The sequence below is a fragment of the Uloborus diversus genome, chromosome 3, assembly GCF_026930045.1.
Source record: "Uloborus diversus isolate 005 chromosome 3, Udiv.v.3.1, whole genome shotgun sequence".
In the NCBI taxonomy this organism is placed as follows: domain Eukaryota; kingdom Metazoa; phylum Arthropoda; class Arachnida; order Araneae; family Uloboridae; genus Uloborus; species Uloborus diversus.
The window spans coordinates 111483617-111505877 of record NC_072733.1 but is presented as its reverse complement, the minus strand read 5'-3'; the positions used below and the strand labels follow the sequence as shown (position 1 = coordinate 111505877).

Sequence of the window (22261 nt, the reverse complement as noted above, 5' to 3'; positions counted from 1 at the left end):
TGACTGAACTACTGAATTGGATTGAAATGTACCGGACAGAACAGTTCTCGCGGCGATTTTCCAAGGTCAACCCACCCCCCTGTCTTAGTGCCATAAAAATGCCTTTCCTTTTGTACTTCTTATCTATCACCCCACTTTCTCAGGGACAAAATACGACCTTGAAGAAAAGAGTCGGGAACTCTCCGATCTCAGAAAAAGTGCTGAGTTACGGTGCGAAATATGCTAGTAGATGAAGTTTTCCGGAGGAAAGAAACAAATATATATTTTGAAACTTTAAACCTTATACACATACAAAAAAAAAAAAATGTCCAAAATTTCTCTTCCGGAAAAATTCAAACAAAACCACCAGAAGCCTGGAACCCCTTTAGATGCAGGGGGAATTATTGGGAGCAGAGCCGTGTCCAAGGGGAGGGTTTTAGGGGTTAAACCCCTCCCATTGAAAAAAAAAAAGTATGTCAAATGAAGAAAACAATCGGCTTAAATTAACTTTAATGCGAAAGTCTGCGTTTAACGCCCCCCCCCCCCTTTTCTCTCTGAAGTTTTTCTGTATTTTTTTCCCTTTAATTCAACTCAGGTGGACCTAGACGCTTGCATTTCTTTCTCTTATAACTTAAAAAAAAATTTGCATAACATTCAAATGTTATGTATTACAACTGTTAAAGCTTTGCCGACTGAAATAATGTTTTGGAAAAACTGTGGTGGTAGAACCGTTGAATTATCTACCGATACAAAGCATTAATATTGCTTATTGTAAGGAGGTAATGATGAATTTGGCATGTGTTGCAGCTATGAAGATGTATTAGTGATGGTGTTTAGTAATGTAATTTTGCATCTACAATAAGCTCGTTCTAAGCATTATTTCAGAACATAAAATCTGATATACATTCTCTTACATAAAAAGAATTCGTGGAGAGTTTTTAATACTTGTTAATAAACCGCATAGTTAACAGATTTAATTATAAAAAAATAAACAAGGTTTGATAAAAGTGAACCTGTAAAATGAAGGAATACTTTGGTCACGAGCAGCCAGAATTATTCTTCTTAGGGAAGGGGGGGGGGGGTACAGCAGTACTTACAGGTGCATAAACGCCATACTGGGATCAATAATTTGCAGTAAAACTAATAAAGGTTGTGAGGGATTGAATTTCCCCTCCCCAGGTAAGATTAAAACCCCTCCCTTTATGAAAATCTGGACACGGGCCTGATTGGGAGCAATCAGCCCGCACCTAAAATCCATGACTAACTCTTAATTTCCAGGAGTTTTGAGCATTTTCCACTCAAAATTATGATTTTCCAAAGCATATCCACAAAAAAAAAGTTTTTTCTTCCAGAAAAATCCAAACGAAGACAACTGAAGCCTGGGGGCCCTTTAGACGCAGGGGGCTCTATTGGGAGCAACCAGCCCGCGCCTAAAATCCATGACAAACTGTCAATTTACAGGACTTTTGAGCATTTTCCACTCAAAATTTTGACTTTCCATGGCAAATTCTCAAAAGAAAGTTTTTGTCCCAGAAAAATTCAAACGAAGGCAGCTGAAATCTGTTGCCCCTTTAGACGCAGGGGGCCCTATATTGGGAGCAATCAGCCCACGCCTAAAATCCATGACTAACTGTCAATTCCATGGGTTTTGAGCATTTTTCACTCAAAATTAGGATTTTCCATGGCAAATTCTCAAAAGAGAGTTTTTTTCTCCCAAAAAATTCAAACGAAGGCAGCTGAATCCTGGGGCCCCTTCAGACGCAGGGGGAGGGGCCCTATTGAGAGCTATCAACCCGCGCCTGAAATCCATGACTAACTGTCAATTTCCATGAGTTTTGAGCATTTTCCACTCAAAATTATGACTTTCCATGGCAAATTCTCAAAAGAAAGTTTTTTCTCCCGGAAAAATTCAAACGAAGACAGCTGAAGCCTGGGGCCCCTTTAGACGCAGGGGGCCCTATAGGGAGCAATCAACCCGCGCCTAAAATCCATGACTAACTGTCAATTTCCAGGAGTTTTAAGCATTTTCCACTCAAAATTTTGACTTTCTATCTTTGAGGAAGTGACGCGGCTCCGAGGCCCCTTGTTTTGCTGGAGGCCCCAGCTAGCGCCTCATGCGCCTATTCGATGATCCGCCACTGGGCATGACGCATATCAAAAAGCATGCATAAATTATATTGATGAAACAACTCAACACCCTCAGTTTACAAATTAAAACTCAAATCTTTAAAATTGTTTCCCACATGCATGCAGCAAAAATTTACTCAACATATTTACTATGACATCACATCATCGTGGCGGCTCAACAAACGCATGCAGGGAATGTTGGCTCTGGGGAACGATTTGTGCGCCGGTAAAGTAACGAGATGACATTCTAAGTTCGAAAAAAAAAGGAAGTAAGTTTTGGAAACTTTTATTAACCTTTTAAAACTTTAGGAATTTTCTCCAAGAACAAAAAATAATGGCTCTAGGCGATATCTAAAAAGAACGACTATCCTCAGTAGAAGGAATGAGAAACGCGAGCAGAAGTGATATCCCTCTAAATTCCACAACCTACTCCGTACGATGCAGCACGTCATGCCGGAAATACGTACATAAGAACCACCTGGATGCTTCTAGAACATTCCATTCACTCCGAGTCATCGCGAGATTACGTCATCCATCCGCTCATGCACTGACGTCACATCCTTTGATTCATTCATTCATTCATTCTGATGTTTACACATCGTAGCTTTCTGATCCGCGACTCGTAACAAGTGTCCGTAACGGGACAAGATAAACTGCTCATTCATTAATAAAGAAACATGAGAGTAAATACATTTTACACTTAAGAAAATAAAACCTGAATAGACATTTTGTGGCTATCAGAGATTCAATAAAATTGGATCAGTCCCTTGTTTATGCGCTTAAGTGCTATAGATCAAAATATCAGTAAGTAGTGCAAATCTAACACAGTAAGTAGTGTAGATCTAAATCAGTAAGTAGTGTAGTTTTAAATATTGGGCGTTAGCAACTCAGGTTTCGGTGATCATGGAAGGTATGATGTCATTAGAAAGGAGGTGGAAGAAAGAAATAGAAATGTCTAAAAGAAAATTTTACATTTAATAAATTAAAATGTGTGCATTTATCAACATTAGTTAATTGTTGCCAAAAAAATAAATAAAATTAAAATAAGTGTGAAAGGCTGCGGATAAACTGCTTGTAGATAATAAGAGTTCACTGTAAAATGTGTTCATCACTCACTATATTTGAATTTGAATGTAAACTTTCATTACATTGAGAAAAAAATATTTCTGAAAATTTTATGAACTTCATGTTACATTAAAAATGAAAAGCTTTTTTTTTTGTTGGGGAGGGGAAGGGAATAACGCAACAAATTACCACTCCTGGTGACACCCCTGCAGTGGTTGGTAGCGTGCTACAAGTAGACGCTACTGTAGTAGCAACATTTTTCAGTAATTTGTAGTGTGTAGTGCACTACTTTTCAAAAAAAGTAGAGTAGCGAGTAGTTCGATACAACAACAAAAAAGTAGTTTGTAGCGATTTTTGGAAACTACTTTTAAATACAGTTTCAAAAAAAAGAAAGAAACCTCAGACATATTATTTTGACGCCATACATTCTATCTGTTTGACACCTTTAAATTGTTTGGCATTGAAATTCATATTTCCCCAATATTTGCTTTTTATAGAGCATGGTTTAGAAAGAAAAGAATAGGTGGTAACTGCCAATTTAGTACCACGTTTGTTTTTTCTGGCAGCAATAGTCAGTGGTCTGGCCAGAGGATATTTGGGTCCGTTAACGGACCCTTCACAAAAAATCCGATCAACTAAAATGGACCTTTCACAAAATCCCGATCAACCAAAATGGACCCTTCACAAAATTCTGATAAACAAGAACGGATCTTTCACAAATTGTTTATTGAAAGAGCAAATCTGAAAGCAAAATAACGCATATTTCCGTGTATAAAACCGATAATTTTTGGAACCTTTTTGAAAGTCAAATTAGAGGGATCAGCTTATACAAAATTTGCTGATTTTGCAAAGAAAAAAAAATAGGCACTCTTGTGATGCTCCTGCAAGCGATAAATAATTGCTACTGCCAAATAAATATAATGCTTGTTTGTTTCTTGAAAAGAAATGTTTGGTTTTAAATAATTTTGTTTGTTTTATCACAGCTAATTAGCAACAGTGTTGTTGTAAACTTTTCTGAAATGGCGTTGGTAAGCACTTTTCTTCCTGCTCATGATTTAATTAACAATAATAATAATAACAATATATATCAGCAAAATTAACTTAGAACTGCAAAGGGATAGTAAGGGTGGGGAAAAAATATGATCACTTCAGATAGGGTTACCAATTTCAAAATTATTTCCACTTAGTGTCTGGCGTTAAACCTTTATAATAATTTGATTAGAAAATATTCTCATCATTTTACCAGCTGGTCAATAATTGCGTTTTTACAGTGTGATGCAATGTTTAACTGTTATTTTGGGGGAAAACTATTGGGTTTGATTTTTCAACGCTAAGAAGGATGATTAACTTGAAATAAATTCTTTTACTTACCGTTTTTGTTTCTTCAAATGTCTACATTTTGAAAAATGGAATCTTTTAACATCTGATATGAGAACCAAATTTTGTTCTTTTTTCAAACTCCCTTCGCTTTATTAGGATGCAAATACATGAAAAGTCTCTTTATTTTTGTTAGAACTCTCATTTCAAGTTTTTAAAGCAAAATTCCATTTTCTTTTATGGGTCAAAAATTAAAATGCTGAATCGATGGTTTATTATTATTAGTATTATTTATTTTTTTTTGCTTCAACTGTGTCCACAGATATTAATGATATGTTTATCATAGGACTCTAAAATGCAATTTTCAAATAATTTTATCAAAAATATTTCTTTTACAAGCCATTTTTATACTTTTGATGCCTTCCCTTTTAGAATCTCTTTGCATCCGCTATGGGAATCCTATTTCTCGAATTTTTGACGTTTAGTACTCTTTGTTAAGAGGTAAACAAATAAAATCTATTTTTATTTTTGTTAAAATCACGGAATTTATAAGTTTTAAACGAAATTCTGTGCTTTTTCAGTGTCTTGGATCAAAAAGTTAAATGCTGAACACTTGTCTGATTTTTTTTTTTTTTTTGTTACAATTATTTTAAATACTGTAATACTGTGCAGAAGTATTTCTTGTATAATTTACCATAAAGTAAAATGGTAGATAATTATTGATACTTGAGAGAGCAAGGCCCGCCCCCCCCCCCCCCCCCCCCCAACCCGCCAAATAGTAGAAAAACATCACAGAATGATATTCTCAACATAGAAGAGGAAAACACGAAACTTTAAGTTTAAGTGATGCAGTTTGTGCTATCTCGAAGTTTTAAATTTTCGTTTTAACAAATTTTTTTTTTCCTGGACAGACCCCTGATAGTTATGTTTCATATTTCAGATATTTATTAACATTTGATTATAAATACTAGCACCGCTCAGGATATTTTTTCTGCTTCTTTATTTTTTTCTTTTTTACTGATTGAATGCTGATATACTAGCATAATAAAAGTTAATTATTAAATATTGCAAGTTTTTAAGATTATTCGGCAAAACTGAAAAACGTTTTTATTTCAAGAAGAGATGGTATCCAGGACCGGAACCCTAGCTTGAAGCTCGAAATCAATTAATTAGTTCCTACAAAATATAAGTTACTGCAAAAATAACTCCTATAATGAAAATTGAAGTTTTTCTCGTTCGTTTTATGTTTCATCATCTAAATCAATTTTGTGTATATGTATGTCCATGTAAAATTTAAATCAAATTATGTCTGCATCTGTTTACATTTTCAAGTATACGAGTTGCACTTCTTGAATTAAATATTCACTGTCAGAAAAGGATTAAAAGTTGAAATTCTATTACCTTCAAATCCTTTCTTGCAGCGAATATTCATAAAAAAATGATTGAAATGACTCAATAAAAAAAAGAAAGAATAAATAATTAGTAATATTCCATGTTCAAATGCACCAGTTTATTAATCTAAACCCTTATTGAATTTTTCGTTCAGTCCTTAAACAGTGTGTCTGGGTCATTCTTCAAAAAGTGTAACTTTTCTGTCACACGTGGCAGAATTTTATTTTACTTTCTGCGACAAATTTTCTGGACCGAATTTCTTTACGCAAGAATGCTCCGTGAAGTGAAAAATGAACTAATGGACAAATTTAAGTTCAATTCATTTCAAAATTGAAAAATTTATTTATTTATTAACAAATTTCGCACAACTTCTTGTTTAAGTAAATTCTTTTATACAAAAACAAAAAGCATTAAAGCTCAGTATTAGGGCTTCCAACAGATTTTCAGTTTTCGCTAGAGAAAAAAAAAAGGGACCTTGAGCTAAATGAATATGGTTAAAAATATTAATACCATGGTAACAACAATTGGTAAGAGGAGAAAAAATTAAATCTAACCAAAAGCAATGTAAATTATTATGCTTATTTGTGTAAAGCTAATGTAAATTATTATGTTATAGTAGGAGGTCATTGCTTAAACAGAGATGCCACTCTCATATTTAAGTTTTCAGTCTTAATCTCTTAGCACTTATCTGTAGTTCTTAATACCAGAAAAATGCAGATGCAACATATATTCAATATTCAATGAAATAAGATCCGAAGAAAAACATTTTTTTAATTAAAATATGCATTACAAAAAAACCCTTCCCCAAAGAGAAAAAAAAAACATGCATGTGATTTGAAAAATAAATGAGGATCAACCCTCCTCCTCCCATAAAAGAAAAACTAAATTAAAATATGCATTACAGTTTGAAAAAAAAAAAAAAAAAAAAAAAAAAAAAAAACCCTAAAACATGCATGTGATTAAGGGGAAATAATGAATAAATGAAGGTCACCCTCCCATTAAAAAAAACCTAATATATGCAATACACAATATTATAAACAAAGTATCCCCCTCCCCCTAAAAGGAAAATAAATTTTATAAAAACACATATTTTAGTCAGAATACATCGAAAATTTAACCCCCCCCCCCCAGAAGAAAATAGGATTTTATTAAAATACTAAAGCAAAATTTATTGCAAAATTAATGCATTTGAAGCAAGAAAGAAGTCCACCCTGCCCTCTCCCTCATGTGAAAAAAAGAATTTTAATCAAGTACTGGAGCAAACAAAAGTTCCCTTTCCAAACGAAGAAAAAAGAATTCAATTAGACTATGCATTTAGAAAAAAATCTATAACGCCTCCAAAGAGAAACGATTTTCATTCATATAAGCACCCCTATCTGAATAAAGATTAATCAGCCCAAAAATACCACACAATTCATCAAGTATTCCATCTGTTTTCTGTTGCTGCAATCTACGACACTGCAACTAAGCCATTTTTTAAGGGCTTAAATTAATTTTTCAATAGAGTTGAAAAAAAGCTCGAAAATGAGTCAGTCCACACAAGTCTTTCACACAAACACAAGCATGTGCTTTGCTAAGCCAATGCAAAACAACTTTTCTTTGATCAACATAAGGTTGCTTTAAAATCGTTCCACGTGGGGAGAAGTTCTGGTTAGAACCGGTTTTTACCCATGCCATATCTCCCAATCTCTGATGTTGCCGACTACCACAGTCATCGATGATCGCTCCATTTGACGCTCGCCAAAGTTTTTTTTTTTTTTTTGTAAAATGATGTAGCAATTATTTTATTTTTTGCAGAAAATCAGGCCTTTTCCTTAATTCATAGTAGAGTTACATTTTTTACCGTGAAACAGCTATTCTTTGATATTGCTCTGCAGAATGGTTTTATTGCTGACTTTTTTTCCCCCTTTCCCTTTTCCCCCCTCAGTGCAAAATCTTTCTGCACTAACTCTCTCTCATTGTCGGCAGCTTTCTGCCACGGAGCACACGTCTTTTACAGTAAAAACTTTAAGGAACAATTCATTTAACAATGATTTTTAATTTCATCAAAAATGCATTACTATTTAAACCTGCCAACAATTTTTTAATAATAATTTTTATTTTAGCATATTTTTGGTTCACAACATGAGAATTCTCTCCTCCATGGCATGTCACACAACTTGTGTGACTGTTTATGTTGCTTAATAACTTGTTTAATTAAAAGTATATACTTATTTATTTATTATTCCTTTCCATTAAGTGTCTCAAATACTAATTGTTTAAGTATATTTAATTTTTTAATATTCTGTTTTAGTTTGTTTCAGTAGGACAATCAGTCATGTCACAGAATAAATTCTCACCTCCGTTACCTAAACACAAAATGCCATTCCTCATTAACAGGTGAAAGTAATGACATCAAATTTTATTTTCCATGATACAAGGGAACTCTCTTCTTTATTTTCAGCCATAGTTGAAGTTGTGAGATTTTTGTCAAAAAACAAGAAGATAGATTTTGCTTAAAAAACTTAATGTGGTTATTTTGACTTCTCACCTCCGTGAACTTGAATTTCAGGAATGTAAATTAATGTAAAAAATGAAGTGAACACGTTTTTATATGCTTAACATGTGCAGATTGTAGCAACAAAGAAAAAAAATCTCTGAAAAAATGTATCTATTAGGCCTATATTAATGGAAAATTCCTCACCTCTGTGAATCTCACCTCCATGAGACCTTACCAATGTCATTATTTCTGAGGTGAAAATAAATGATGGAGGGGAAATACATCAATAATAGGCATTCTACCAAAATCATAAATTGCCAGTATGTCCTTAAATTTCATAAATACTATTTTTTTAAATATTTGAAACTACTAATGAAGCTGTACTTTAATTAAGAGAGCTTAATATTATATTCCTACTAATCATTAAAATAGCAAATTGTTTGCACAATAAAAAAAATTACTACTTCGATAGTAAATTGGCCTCTATTCTTATATGTTACAAGTTTTTTTCGTTTTTTTTTTATTTCCGTGAACAAGGCATTTTTTTCTTTTTTTATATTTATGAGTAAAATAATCGCAACTTAGCTTGGCTATTGTTTATGGTTACTTCTAGTAGGTAACACTTTCATGTAAGAATGAAAAAAAAGATAGCAAAAGATTTCGAAATTGAAAAATATTTGCCTTCAAAAGTTACCTTTTTTGGAGAATGATCGTATGTGTATGCTTTTCATTTATTTTTTTTTTAAAGTAGTGAAGTAGTGACTACATTTATCATAAAGAAGTTGTAGTTCGCTACAAAACAATTTTAGTTTTTCCGACTACTGCACCCATGCTGGAAAAGCCACTGCATTGTATGAAACTATTATAAATCAATTTATATTAGTTACACAAGAAACTTTATTAGAACCTTAAAGCTGTTACATTTGCCTAAATTTGCATAAGTAGGAAAAAACTTGGAAAAATCAAATGTCAATGTTTGGATTATGAATCGTTTCAGGTCAGTCCATTGAAAGATGTATAAATGATACTTTACTGTACCAATTTTGTTGCAACACACAAAATCAATTTTCTTCTTAAAAAATTGATGTCATCAACAAGTCTTACCTTAAAAAAAATATTGATTATATTACAGCTGTTTCTGTAAAGGTTTGTGATCTTACAAACTGCTTCCATGTTCCCAAACATTACCCGAAATCAAGCGTAATTTTCAGCAGTATTTATTATTAGTCGCAGAAAAAGCTGTCGTTTCGGAATTTTGATAGCTATAGAAATCTACTGCAGATTTTAGGATTTTGCAGAAGTGAGGTTGAAAATAAGAAAAAAAGTATACCTATCTAAAGATTTTTAAAATTCACTACAGAAACTTCAAAGAAGTAGCATGTTTAGTTTGTATCAGAAATCACATGCAGATTTCAAGATTTTGTGGAATTAAGATTGCAGAAAAGGAAAAAAACTTACCTATCTAAAGCATCTTTTAAATACATTGTAGAAACATCGAAGAAGTAGCATGTGTTATCGGCAGCAGTATAGGCATTGCTACTACCACCATGCTCATGAAGAAACTATGAATAAAAGAATTCAGGATAAAACTAAGTTACATGGTAGTGAAACCTGTGTGTAACAATACTGTCTATAACAATAAACCTGTCTACAGCAATATTTTCCTTGGTTCCAGCAAAATGTCAGCATGAATAATCAAACTGTCAGTAACGATAACCTGTCTATAACAATATTTTTTAAGTTCCCAACAGTATTGTTGTAGACAAGTTTTACTGTACATAATAAGTAGTAAATTGCACACTTTTTAAAAATACAGAAATGTCATACATTTATTTAACACTCTGATTCCTTCAAAAAAGTGGTTATTTATTTCTATAATTTTTTTTCTTTCAATTACTTGAAATTTCATGGGTGCATCAAGGAAAACTAACTAATAAATGGGAAAATGAATAAAAAAGGAAAAATCATACCATTCAATATAAAGCAAAAAATGATTTACATAAGCGTGCAAGCCAATTTAATCCTTTTTTCATCAAAAAAGTAACATATTAGATTAGTAAGTTTAAAAAAAGCATAGTGGATAACAGATAAGTGTTACATGCACCTGTATTAAATTATGTTTATGCACAGTAGGGCTGGGAGATGCGCCAAAAACCGGTCTGCATCCTACATCGTTAAAATGGTTTACAATTTTTCTCTAAACCGATACATCGATACTGCTCCGATGTACAGACACCGGTCCAGAGTTACTGCTGTTTTAATCTCTAATTTTTTCACAATAATGATAATTAGCAGTGTGTCAATCCAATCTGGTTTTTCCTAGTACAGATGTCACATGGATCGGTAACTCGTAGTGTCACCGTAGTGTCTATTTTTGTGGCATAACAAAAATTCGGATGACAAATATAAACTGCATATCCATTTTATGCAAAATTTGTCCTAGATGATATATGTAACCTATCCCTCTCCCTGCATATACTGGGCACTCTATTTTTGTTAAATTTGTTAGGTTAAATATAATTTAAGATATATTGGTGGAAATGTTCAGAATTAAAGTACTTATATTTTTTATAAACTATGAAACCCTCTTTGAGTGTCACCCGGTTCAGCCTCTCTCTCCCCATACTGATTACAAGGAAGCTTTTTTTAATGCAAGAATATGTAAGCTTTTGAATGGAATGAAATGACTTTGTGTCCAGTTACTTATTACTACCCATATACAAAGCAAGGAAATAATAAGCAGAGAAGTTTTTTTCCCTTTTATTTTCATTTCTTTTCATGCAATTTTTTTTTTAGTCACAGCAAGGGCATGAAGGAAAAAAAAACCTCCATTCTATATTGCTTAGTCAAAAAATTATATTTTAGTAAAAATATTAAGTTTTATCCTTAAAATATTTAATTAATGTAGTTTTCATCAATAAAGCCCAAACAGAAGGGTTTCAAACAAAATCCCTAGAAACCAAGATCTGTATTGAAAGCCCAAGGACTTGGGAAGGAAAACCCAAGCTCTGTCAGCTCTGCAATGCCAGACACAAGAGAGAAAGATGGTGAATTCTTTAATAATTGTTGAAAAAGAAAAAGAACTGTACTTAAAATATGTTTATAAGCAACAGAAACTTGCAAAATAGGTTTATAGTGAATAAAAAGTAAGCTTTAATTAAATCAACTCTTTATAATTGCACATGAGTTTTAAAACATATTTGTCTATTTGATCATTTTTTAATTCAGTAATATATAGTTTTTAGTAACAACAGCAAATTATTTTGTTATTTTTTGACAGTTTTGGATATAATGAATTCTCTGATTAGTTCTAAGGAAACTGGGAGCTGATCTGTTTAGCCACATTTATTTGCATATAATGGTCAATCATTTCCGTCACAATTAAAGTACCAAGCACATTTATTGGCTCCTTATAGTTCACAGTAACAGAAATGAACAATGTATATACAAATACAAAAGTAACTACCAGCAACAGGCTCTGGACCCAGCTAGACTGGTCCTAGTCAATTTACAATCCCCAGTGAAGATCAATCGCCCTCTTAAAACTATCTACTCCCTTGATCATTACCACCTCTTCCAGTAAGCTGTTCCAAGGTTCCACTAACCTGCTAAAATAATAATTTTTCCTAATATCCATGTTAGCCTGAGATTTAAATAGCTTAAGGGGTTCACAGTACCTTTCAAACATTTTTTTTTTTAATTTAAGTAAATTTTATTTCTTTGAAACCATAACATGTATACTTATTTCTTAATCAATAATTTATTTTCAAAATTTAAAAATGTCTACTTTTTTTTTTTAAATTCAAAAAGTTGAAGAAAATTTCAATTTTTTAAAATCCCTAAGGCTTTTTTATTTTTGCATTAATTAAAAAAATTTTTTGCTAAATGATCACTATAATCATCTCTAAAAATCTGTGCATTCATTTGGTTATGAGTTTATTAGAAAATTTTCTGTGATTAATTATGTAAAAAATCAAAGTTTTTTTTTTTATTTTAAAAATTGGTTTTTAAAGGTTTAACATGCTCTAAACATTTGAGTAATTTATAAAATGCTTATCCAATGCACAGTTTTGTCAAATATGTTATCCCAATTGCAAAAAGTATTACTTTAAAGCTGTATCTTTAATAGAAAGAAATCCTTAGGGACTCTAATGACATGAAAACACAAAAATACCATCATCGAGAAAAAGCAGTTTAAAGTTCTTCTTTTGCATAAGAACACATAGCGAGCATTAGGGTGGTCCTTATATGAGGTTAAAAAATAAAATTATAAATTTTCAAAGGGCCACCCCCTAGTTTTGAAAAAAGAATTACTGTAATTTTTTGAGATTTTTAAGACAAATTTTAGGGGACGCTACCACAGCTGAAACTTTTGAATTTTTAGGAAAAATTTAAAAATTTCGCATTTTTAGTAAAAACAAGTATTTATTAAAGATTTCTTACAATTTATTGTTTAACATATTTATTGAGATTTAAAAAAAACTCTTTAAATTAAAATAAATAAAACACCAAATCACACTATATTACCTTTTAAGACAATAAGGTGCTATTCTAAGAGTCCAGATATTTGCTTCTGAACTGTTTCACTAACAGCAACAAGTAGGGTGACGGTACCAGCAACAGACAAAGATCACAGTCATATGAATTTAAATAATAAGAATCTTAGGCTGGCAAAACTGATCTTGCTTTGGCTGATGAATAGGGTGCAACATCTAGTGTTATCTGAGTGAATTTTATGAGCCAGTTAGTATTTACAAGGCAGCGATGGAAGGTTATAAACAGTCTCCATGAGGTCAACTGGTGTTACATGTTCATTTGAATTTAATTAAGTTTTAGTTTTAAAAATAAAGAACTTTTGCACAGTTTGAAGAGAAAAAGGGAAGTTTGTATATTATTTATCATTTCCTCATCCCATCTGTTACTGGGTATCATCAGATTTTTCGGTGTCTGTTACTGGGGGGGTCTGACCTTTTTTTCGAAATGGAGGTAATAAAAATATAATTAACTAATTCAGAGGATCCAGAACCAGCCAAATGTTAGACGAGATACTGTTGCATGAGAGGAAAAGTTTTAAATGTCTAAATACATTAAAAGGTTAGAAAATTGAGTTAACCTGAGAGCAATGTCTTAACCACGTCTGTTACCAGTGCCGTTACGCTACTGCTTTTGTTCTTTGTCTTTTGTAAGTAGTTTATTGTATTCCTTCATTAGTGCAACTCCATGTTTCGATACATTATATATATTTACAAATTTTAATGAACTAACAATTTATTTACTTTGCTTGTAGGATTCGTCTTTCCATTCTGTCACATCTTTTTGTAGAAATTCTGAAGATATACTCAAGGTTTTAAAAAACCACATTTTGTTGCTCGATGCAAAGTCATTCAAACCCTTTTTTAGGACTGCATCTGGATCTATTCAAGCTCTCTTCAAGGGTTTATTATCTCCTTTTCTTTTTAAAGTGCCTCCCCTCTTCCCTTTTATTTCTTTAAGAACACAATCGTCAAAAAATGCAGCAGCGACGAGCTCCTCTGATAGATACCACAAATGGCGAACAAATATCTTTATTGCAATTTGAAACCTCATAATTACCTCTTTCATGTTTTTTTAAGCTTTTTAAGAGTTGCAAATCATTTTTTGGGGCGAAACATGCAGTTGATGCTTGAAACCAACTCTCTACATAGCATTTTACTCAAACGAGCATAAATGTCGCGAATGCCAGCTTTTTCTTGTTCGGAAAGTTCAATATGATATCTAAATAAATAAATTTTAAGAGCCTAAATTGCCTTTGCCATTCTCGAGCACGATGTAACCCTTCTGGAGCTCTGAAGCATATTCCCCTTTTGAGAATTCTTCCAAGAAACATGATGGTCAAATCTAAAAGTTCTTTGTAGTCCTCTCGAGGTTAGAACTGGTCAAGTTGATTCTTGGCAAGCTCGACGATGTTTGGTGCATTTTGGATACCTTCTCGTGGATAAAAACATCAGGTATGGCAGTTTGAAGACTATTGTGACTGATGGAGCTCCAAAAATGTCTAAGGTGTTTGAATATCAGTATTTCAGGCCCTGTTGATGATCCAATAGATGTAACCACAACAGCATTATTTCAAGAACATGATAGCGACAAGCCATCCAGAGTAATTCTGTTCAGTTTTTTCTCAATGAGGACACATGCTCCTTTTCATGGTCCTGTGTTTGTCGAAAATGTATAAAAACTGAGGCATTTGACTTAGTCACTGATTTTAGAGGATTCTAGAATTTTGCAAACAACCAAAGCTATTGCTCATCCGGTTCCCTATTAGAGTTTCGGTACCAAAAGGAATTGCTCAATAGCTTTTCCTGAAACAATGATTGGTATTCAGTCAACAGTTTCACTGCCTGCAATATCTTCCAAAAGTTTTGAATCAAAGTGAACGGTAAAAGAAACATCAACTGAGAATTTACTTTTCAAATCTTGGGCAGCAATCTTTCTGCCTTTCAGTCTGAAACGCCGAATAGAGGATTTGCTTAAATTGTATTCCGATGGATCAAACCTATGCTTTTAAGCGTTGTTGTCAAGACAACAGCTGCTTTTCTATCACTCAACTTTACTGCATCAAGACTCACAGCAACATCATTATTTAGAACCTTCTTCCTACTTCTTTTTCTTTTGCAAGGTGGTAAGTTGTGCGATAAACTTTGGTGTGCATTTAAAGAACAGCTGTAACTTTCAAACAAGTCACATTTACCTTTATTTTCCTCTAAAGGAATTGGTACTCATTCAAACAGCAGTCTTGTATTTTTTTCCTCACGTTGCTTCATTTTTTCGAAACTAATCCTTTTTTTTCAATGAGTATTGATTCTTTCTTCAACAATTTTGCATCTACTTTACCCATTTTACAAAAACAGCGGCACCATTATTAGTATTACTCCCCAATGAAAGAAATGAAAATTCACCAGCCTTGCTCTCTGAATGTATGGCCGTAAAATCTCATATCAAAACATTAAACTTGAATTCGATTCCCTTCTACCTTGTATGAGGGGGAAGGTAGACTACTTGTGTAAACAGCAAATGGTATTGATTTTTGTTTATGCGTTTGTTAATTTACAGTATAGTTTATTTGAATTTTGGGAAAAAATGCTGAATTTTCAAAACTTTGAAGCCCGGTAGCGATCCCTAAAATACATTTTTTTTGTCTGAAATTTTTATGGAAGTCTTATTTTAGGCCGTAAACAAAAATGGGAGGGTGGCCCGTTCTAATTTCAAAAGTTCATTTTTAAGGACCACCCCCAAGCGAGCATGGCCTAAAACCACTCATAACTTTTTAAATATTTGAACTAAAGCAATGAAACTTTTTCCCTGTGTTCAGAATAGTTTTTAGTTTTGAAATAAGCAATAAAAATGTTTTTGATCGTTCCATCATTTTTGAGGTACTGCAACCCCTTAAAACAATGACCCCTTGTCCTGTTTTAGTGCTGAACTTCAGCCCCATAACATCTTTCATTTTAATAAATTTAATTAACTGAATCATGTCCCCTCGGTCTCTTCTTTGCTCAAGACTACAATATAATCTAACATATAAATAGTCATCAGCATTGGTACAACAGCTTCAACCTCCAACCAGAAATTCAACCCTCAGTTCTTAACTTTAATAATGGAAAAATCCTTGGCCAGGCAGTCTTTCCATCATTTTAGGTCTTTCTTTTAATCTTCAACAAATATGAACTCAATTACTCACCTTAAGAGCCATTTTCTCTGCATTCATTTTCAAAGAGAGACCGGTCAATGATTCTATTTAGGTTTATTGATTTAATAAATATCCCTGTCTTTATAAATTTTATAAAGCTCAAAATTGTGTCAATTATGCCATAAATTACACTACAAAACACCACCAAAACCGGTTTCTATAACCCTGCTCTTAAAGGTCACCAGGGATCTTTCTTTCCCCATTATCCCCCACCTCTGAAGCACAAGGGCAAATTTCAAAATCCGCAAATTACGTCTATTTAGGTCCAACATAGAATGGTAAACTTCACTTTCAACAAATCTTTCATGTTGTGTTAGGAAGCCCTCCCCCCCCCCCCTTTTTTTTCAAAAAGATCTTCCTTCTTTCAATAAATAATGTTAGTTTTTACAACCTTATGGAAATGAGATATATTTTTAAATTGTTACAAGTCAACCATGTCATAACCAAACCTAAACTAAATACAATACAATAAACAAATAAAAATTAATAATAAAAATAAATAATGTAAAAAGTCTGCAATTTTATACAAATTTGATTTTATAATATTTGGAGTACTTGTTTTAGACTTTGTTAGATGGGTTCAAGTCAAAGAAGGTTATCTTCTTTTGTGGGGAAGGGGAGAGGCAGAAGATTTTTAGGTCTGCCTGTGAATGGCATGGAGTTAAATTCAATCCTGATGAAGCATTGGCTAAGACTGATTTTATTAAAACCTTATATAACATAATATTTTCTTGCTTCTCTTCATTGGATGGGTAGCGAGTTTGAAATGAGCAACCGTTTGTAGCATTTATTTCCTTTTCTGACTTCAAGATTAGTATCATTTTGACAGTTATTTTCAAAGTCTATACAGGTGAAATTTTTCAGATTTAAATTTAAATAGGCCAATCTCAAAATATTTATTTGGGTCTTTTTACCACAATACACGCATTTTGTTCTTCAGATACATTGATGCTACATTATAAGCATAAGTTATATTAAATCTCAATTATATCTATGAATGTAAGTTGAATAGTAGAAGAAGATACTTAACTGAAGATCTACGATGCAACATGCTATGTTTCTAATATTAAAATAATAATAATGTGAAAAAATTTCCGGATAAGGGCCCTAGGAGTGAGTTTGATACTCTAGTTTTAAGCTGAAAAATAAGTAACAATGTCTAAAACAAATCAGTAGAAAAAAAGCTTGGTTTTGATGATATTTTAAACCTTTCAGGGGAGAGAGAAATGAGAATCCCCCCCCCATGAGAATTGACTTGTTCCAAATTTCATCCGTTTAAACTTTGCACCTCTCTATCCTTTCAAAGGACTGTTACTGGTTTACATATTATATTAGCAATTATTATCGCATTACAGAGCATTATAACTATGCTCCTTCCCCCTCCAAATAAAAATAATGGCTATGAAACTGTCGAAAACTTAAAAAAAAAAAAAATAGGAGCACCATCTCTTAAAGTGGGGACGGGGGGGGGGGGTGAGGAGGAAACTGGTTATTTTTTAATTTAGGGGCTCATTTTACGTAAGAATCAGTACGAATAGTGTCAGAAGCAATTACGATTCTTTATTTGTCGCATAGTATTATCACGTAATCAATGTGGTTGTTATACAGTCTATCAAGAGATCTCCATCTTATTTAATGAACATCAATTAACTGAAACATCATGCTGCCCACCACTATGTTCTGATAAATGGCAAAACTGAAAAGCTTGCTACCATTATCATTTGAGGTGGCATGTAAACTATGTTTTTTTATGACCATGATCTAAGTTCTTCACATCCAGCTTTGGCATCAAAATTTCTCATGATAAATTTTATATCACATGTATTTACAAAAGAGCTCCAGAGATGGCCAAGTTCATCAGAAAAAGGGTCTTTCTCATCAGTTGCTGGGAATGTGTTAATAATGGAATAAGTACAAACATTTTTTTTGAAATCAAAATATAGAGCAAAAATATCACATTAGTTTTAGTCTTTTTGTTGAGCTGTCTTTACATATTGAGCAACATGTCAGTCCACAATGAATACTTAAAAAAAAAATTCCAATCCACTTCGGTCATTAGTTTTATAGTACATACACAATATAATGAGAGTATGACTACATAAAACAGAAATGAAAAAATCTAGTAAAATCTAACAGATGTGAGTTACAAATCCAAAGTCAGACAACCAAGGTCAAAAAGAGTTTTCAGTCTTTCTTTTCTTTCAGAACTTGATACGGACCTTATCAAGCAATATCAAGAACTTTTAAGGATTTGATTAAAAAAAATTTAAGAGCTTTTAATTACCTTAGCAAATATTTTCAAACACCAACAAAACAAGAAAAATTACACCTGTAGTAAAAAACAATGCGAAAAAAAAAACTGAAAGCACAAAAAAAAACATGATATCTAAACATAAAAGCATTTTTTCCCTTTAGCAACATCCCTGGATTTTTTACAGTAAGAAAAAAGCATTCTGCACTAGGAATACTTTATAAAATAACACAATTCAGAACATTTTTCATTCATGGATGCCAAGTGAACTTCTTCTAGCATGGGGGGGGGGATTTTTTATTTTTTTTAACCACCAAACTTACATAATAAGAAAAATTACTACTTATCAAGAAATTTCAGGGACTGTGGGAGGAACTGTTGCAAAAAATTGCACATAATTAAGGCAATACAATACATTATAGGCTTTAAAGAACAAAAAGAAAATACATTTGCATTTTTAACTTTACCAGTTTTAGGCAGGCAACTCTAAAGATTAAAGCATCAAAATCAGGATAATATTGCTTTATCAGATACAATCGTACATACCATACTGAACAAGCTGATGTGTGCATCCCATGACTTCCTTTTACACTGATTTAATGATAATAGTGCCTTGGACTTGGAGTTAGCAAAGAAACCCATCGAACATTTTCCCCAAGTTTGTTACAAACCGAAGCAAGAAAAAAAAACGTTTTATACAGATTAATTTTCCCAATAGAGGAATTTTATATGTGATTCAATGGTTAACTCTCTAAATATCGCCAATAGTGGCCAAATTAAAACCAGATTTAAAATAAAAATGCCAAATTTTTTCACCAAGTTGGCGACCAAAAGCTTGGCCATATATTGCCAAGTGTTTGCCAAATTATAACACCTCTTGAGTTTGCATTTAAATTAACAATGATTTCCCCCTAAAAAGGTGTAAAAGACCCCCTTTGGAGCATCCAAATGCAACTAAAAGGGAGGTGCACAACAAGATCCCTTTAGGAGTCTATACGTACCAACTTTCAACTTTCTAGGACATACCATTCTTGAGTTATGCGAGATACATACGCACAAACAGACGTCACAAGAAAACTCATTGTAATTAACTTGGGTATCGTTAAAATGGATATTTCAGGTGTCTATATGTTCATAGGCATATATCCACATGTGGTCGGGTTGGGAAAAAAAACTCAATATTCATTCAAGGGCGAGCAAAATGGAAATTAAGTCCGATTTTTGAGTGAAATTTTTTTCTCGAATACAATACTTCCTTTTTGGTAAAAGGAAGTAAAAAACAACAAATATTATTTCACTATAACTAAAGCTTAAAAATATATCACTAGTCCACTCACCTTATTATACTCATTTTCAACTGGATACTGGAAAAAACAATAAACAGGATTGAAATACATGGTAGAAATATTTTCATTTTTTATTTTTCAAAAGCATCACTGTAACCTATTGACACATCAGAATATTTTGTCTCACAGAAATAAATAAGTAAAATATGCATTCATAGTAATATATTGCCGCACATCAGCCAGAATGCTGGAAAAAGTGAGGTTGACCAACATGCTGAAAAATTTGACTAGGGATAATTTAACAAAAAAAAAGAAAAAAGTTAATTTCCCTGCTCAATTCCAACTACAAAACACACTGACTGAGAGAAGAAAAGAAAAAAGAAGAAAGAGAAAGTGAGTTTATTAAATTTTGATATTTGTGTCTTTCTGAATCTGTACCATATTTTGACAATCGCACAATGGGTTAACCTTGCCTAGAAAGAAGTTTTAAATAAATAAGTTATGAGACCTTTTGTGCAGTGCAATCTCTGAAGAGAAAGAAGTAGCAATAGTTAATAAAGTTGATTAATGGAACTTAGATAATTAACACTATTGATGCTGATAATAGTTGTAACGAAAAAAGTCAGGTTTGACTGGTGGAAAGAAGGAAATTTTTAAAGAATTTTTTTAAGACAGAAAATTTTGTTTGTTTTGACATGGAGCACAAATATTTAAATAAAAAATAATAACATTAAAATTTGTTAATGTAGCTATTCAATGTTAGAATTCAAAATACTTGTTTTGTTTTTAATGTATTTTTTAATAAAATCATTCAGAATCAACAAGATTTTTTATCAGAATAAAAACAACATCATTAATTAATATTTTAACCAAGTTAAACCATTTATACACATTTAAACGAAGTTAAATCATTTATATACATTTGACTGAAGTTGAACCATTTCTTAACCTTAATAAATAGTTTTTTTTTTTTTTTTTTTGTTTTTTCCAGCATGCCAGAAATAACCAGACAAGGGTGATTGAAATTCTGGTGAGCGTTGAATTTTATAGCATGCCGTCTAATGCAAAGTAATATGATATATATATGATTCAAATAAGAATTTAATTCAAAATCATCTAAGTGCTAATCCTAATATCTATAAACTAAGTCCTTATTTACACAATTTTACAAATATGTTGCTACAACATTGAAATTACTGAAAATTTTTCATTAACATTTGAAAAACAGTATCAATTTCATTTTGAGACGCATGAAGAACGCATTTTAAAAGGCATTTGTGGAACAAATTGCAGCAGCACAAAAGTATGACCAACTGGATACTAATGGCCAGAGTGACTATATACATTTAGTGAAACAGGAGAAAAACTACAATGAATTACTTTGCTTTGACTTCTTTTTTTCTGTGCATTTAGAGCAAATTTTTGTTGATGGTATGTGTCACACGATTAATCCATTCATTAGCTAGTTAATCAAGTTGGTCTTAAGAAGAGTACGTTAACATTAAATAATAATGCTTCTAAAAGAACTAAAACTTTCCACAAAACAATTATTTTTAATACCTTTTTTGTTCCAAGAAATAACATATGTTCACAAAAATGAGCTAATCCTGGAATGTCTGGAGGATCTGACATGGACCCTGAAATACAAAACTCTGAATGAATCTTGGAATTAAATGAAGAATACTTTATAAGCATCAGGCTTTCAAATTCAAAACATTATTCAAAACATTGTCGCAGCAAAGAAAATTTAACTATAATGATTAAGAAAAAAATGTATACTGTAAGGAATGAGAGTATTTTTCAAGCAAGAACTTAATTTAGATTGTAACCCAAGACAACAGTCATTTTGATGTAAGGTTACATGTAACTGATTTCATGTGAATTTGATGTTCTGAATTCAAATATGACATTAGTTTTCAGGGGTCTGTCCAGGATTTTTCACAAGGTCCGTTTTTTGTGAAAAATCAAAAAATTTTGTGAAAAATGAATTAATTTTGTGAAAAATCAAAAAATTTTCCAAAAAAAAAAAAAAAAAAAAGAATTTTTTTTTGTTAAAACGAAATTTTAGAATTTAGAGATGGCACAAACTGCATCAATTAAACTTAAAGTTGAGTGTTTTCTTCTTCTATGACGAGAAAATCATTCTGGATTTTTTTTTTCTGATATTTGGCGGGGGGGGGGGGCATCGCTCTTTCAAGTATCAATATTTATCTACCATTCTGCATAATGTTAAATTATACTAGATATATTTCTGTACAGTATTTAAAATAATTGTTACAAAAATATAAATAAATAAAACAAAATTCAGAATAAGGTTCAGCATTCAACTTTTTGACCCAAGACACTCTTAAAAAGCACGAAATTTCGTTTCTAACTTATAAATTCCGTGATTTTAACAAAAATAAAGAGATATTTCAATTGTTTACCTCTTAACAAAGCGTAATAATCATCAAAAATTCGAAAAATCGGATTCCCATAGCGGATGCAAAGAGATCGCAATTCTCAAAGTGAAGGCATCAAAAGTATAAAAACGGCTTGTAAAAGAAATATTTTTGATAAAATTATTTTAAAATTGCATTTTAGAGTCCTATGATAACATATCATTAATGTCTGTGAACAGAGTTGACCCCCCCCCCCCA

General features: G+C 32.1%; 1 protein-coding gene across 1 annotated transcript in view; it reads right to left on the bottom strand.

Moving 5' to 3' along the window:
• Positions 1–22261, bottom strand: part of LOC129218037 (insulin-degrading enzyme-like) — a 171916-nt gene that overhangs the window by 137059 nt on the left and 12596 nt on the right. Inside the window, exons 3-5 of the mRNA XM_054852216.1 lie at positions 21183–21259; positions 19674–19700; positions 9818–9921 (exon numbers count right to left, since the gene is read on the bottom strand). Coding sequence (XP_054708191.1) covers positions 9818–9921; positions 19674–19700; positions 21183–21259 — 208 coding nt within the window. The remainder of the gene's footprint in view (positions 1–9817; positions 9922–19673; positions 19701–21182; positions 21260–22261) is intronic.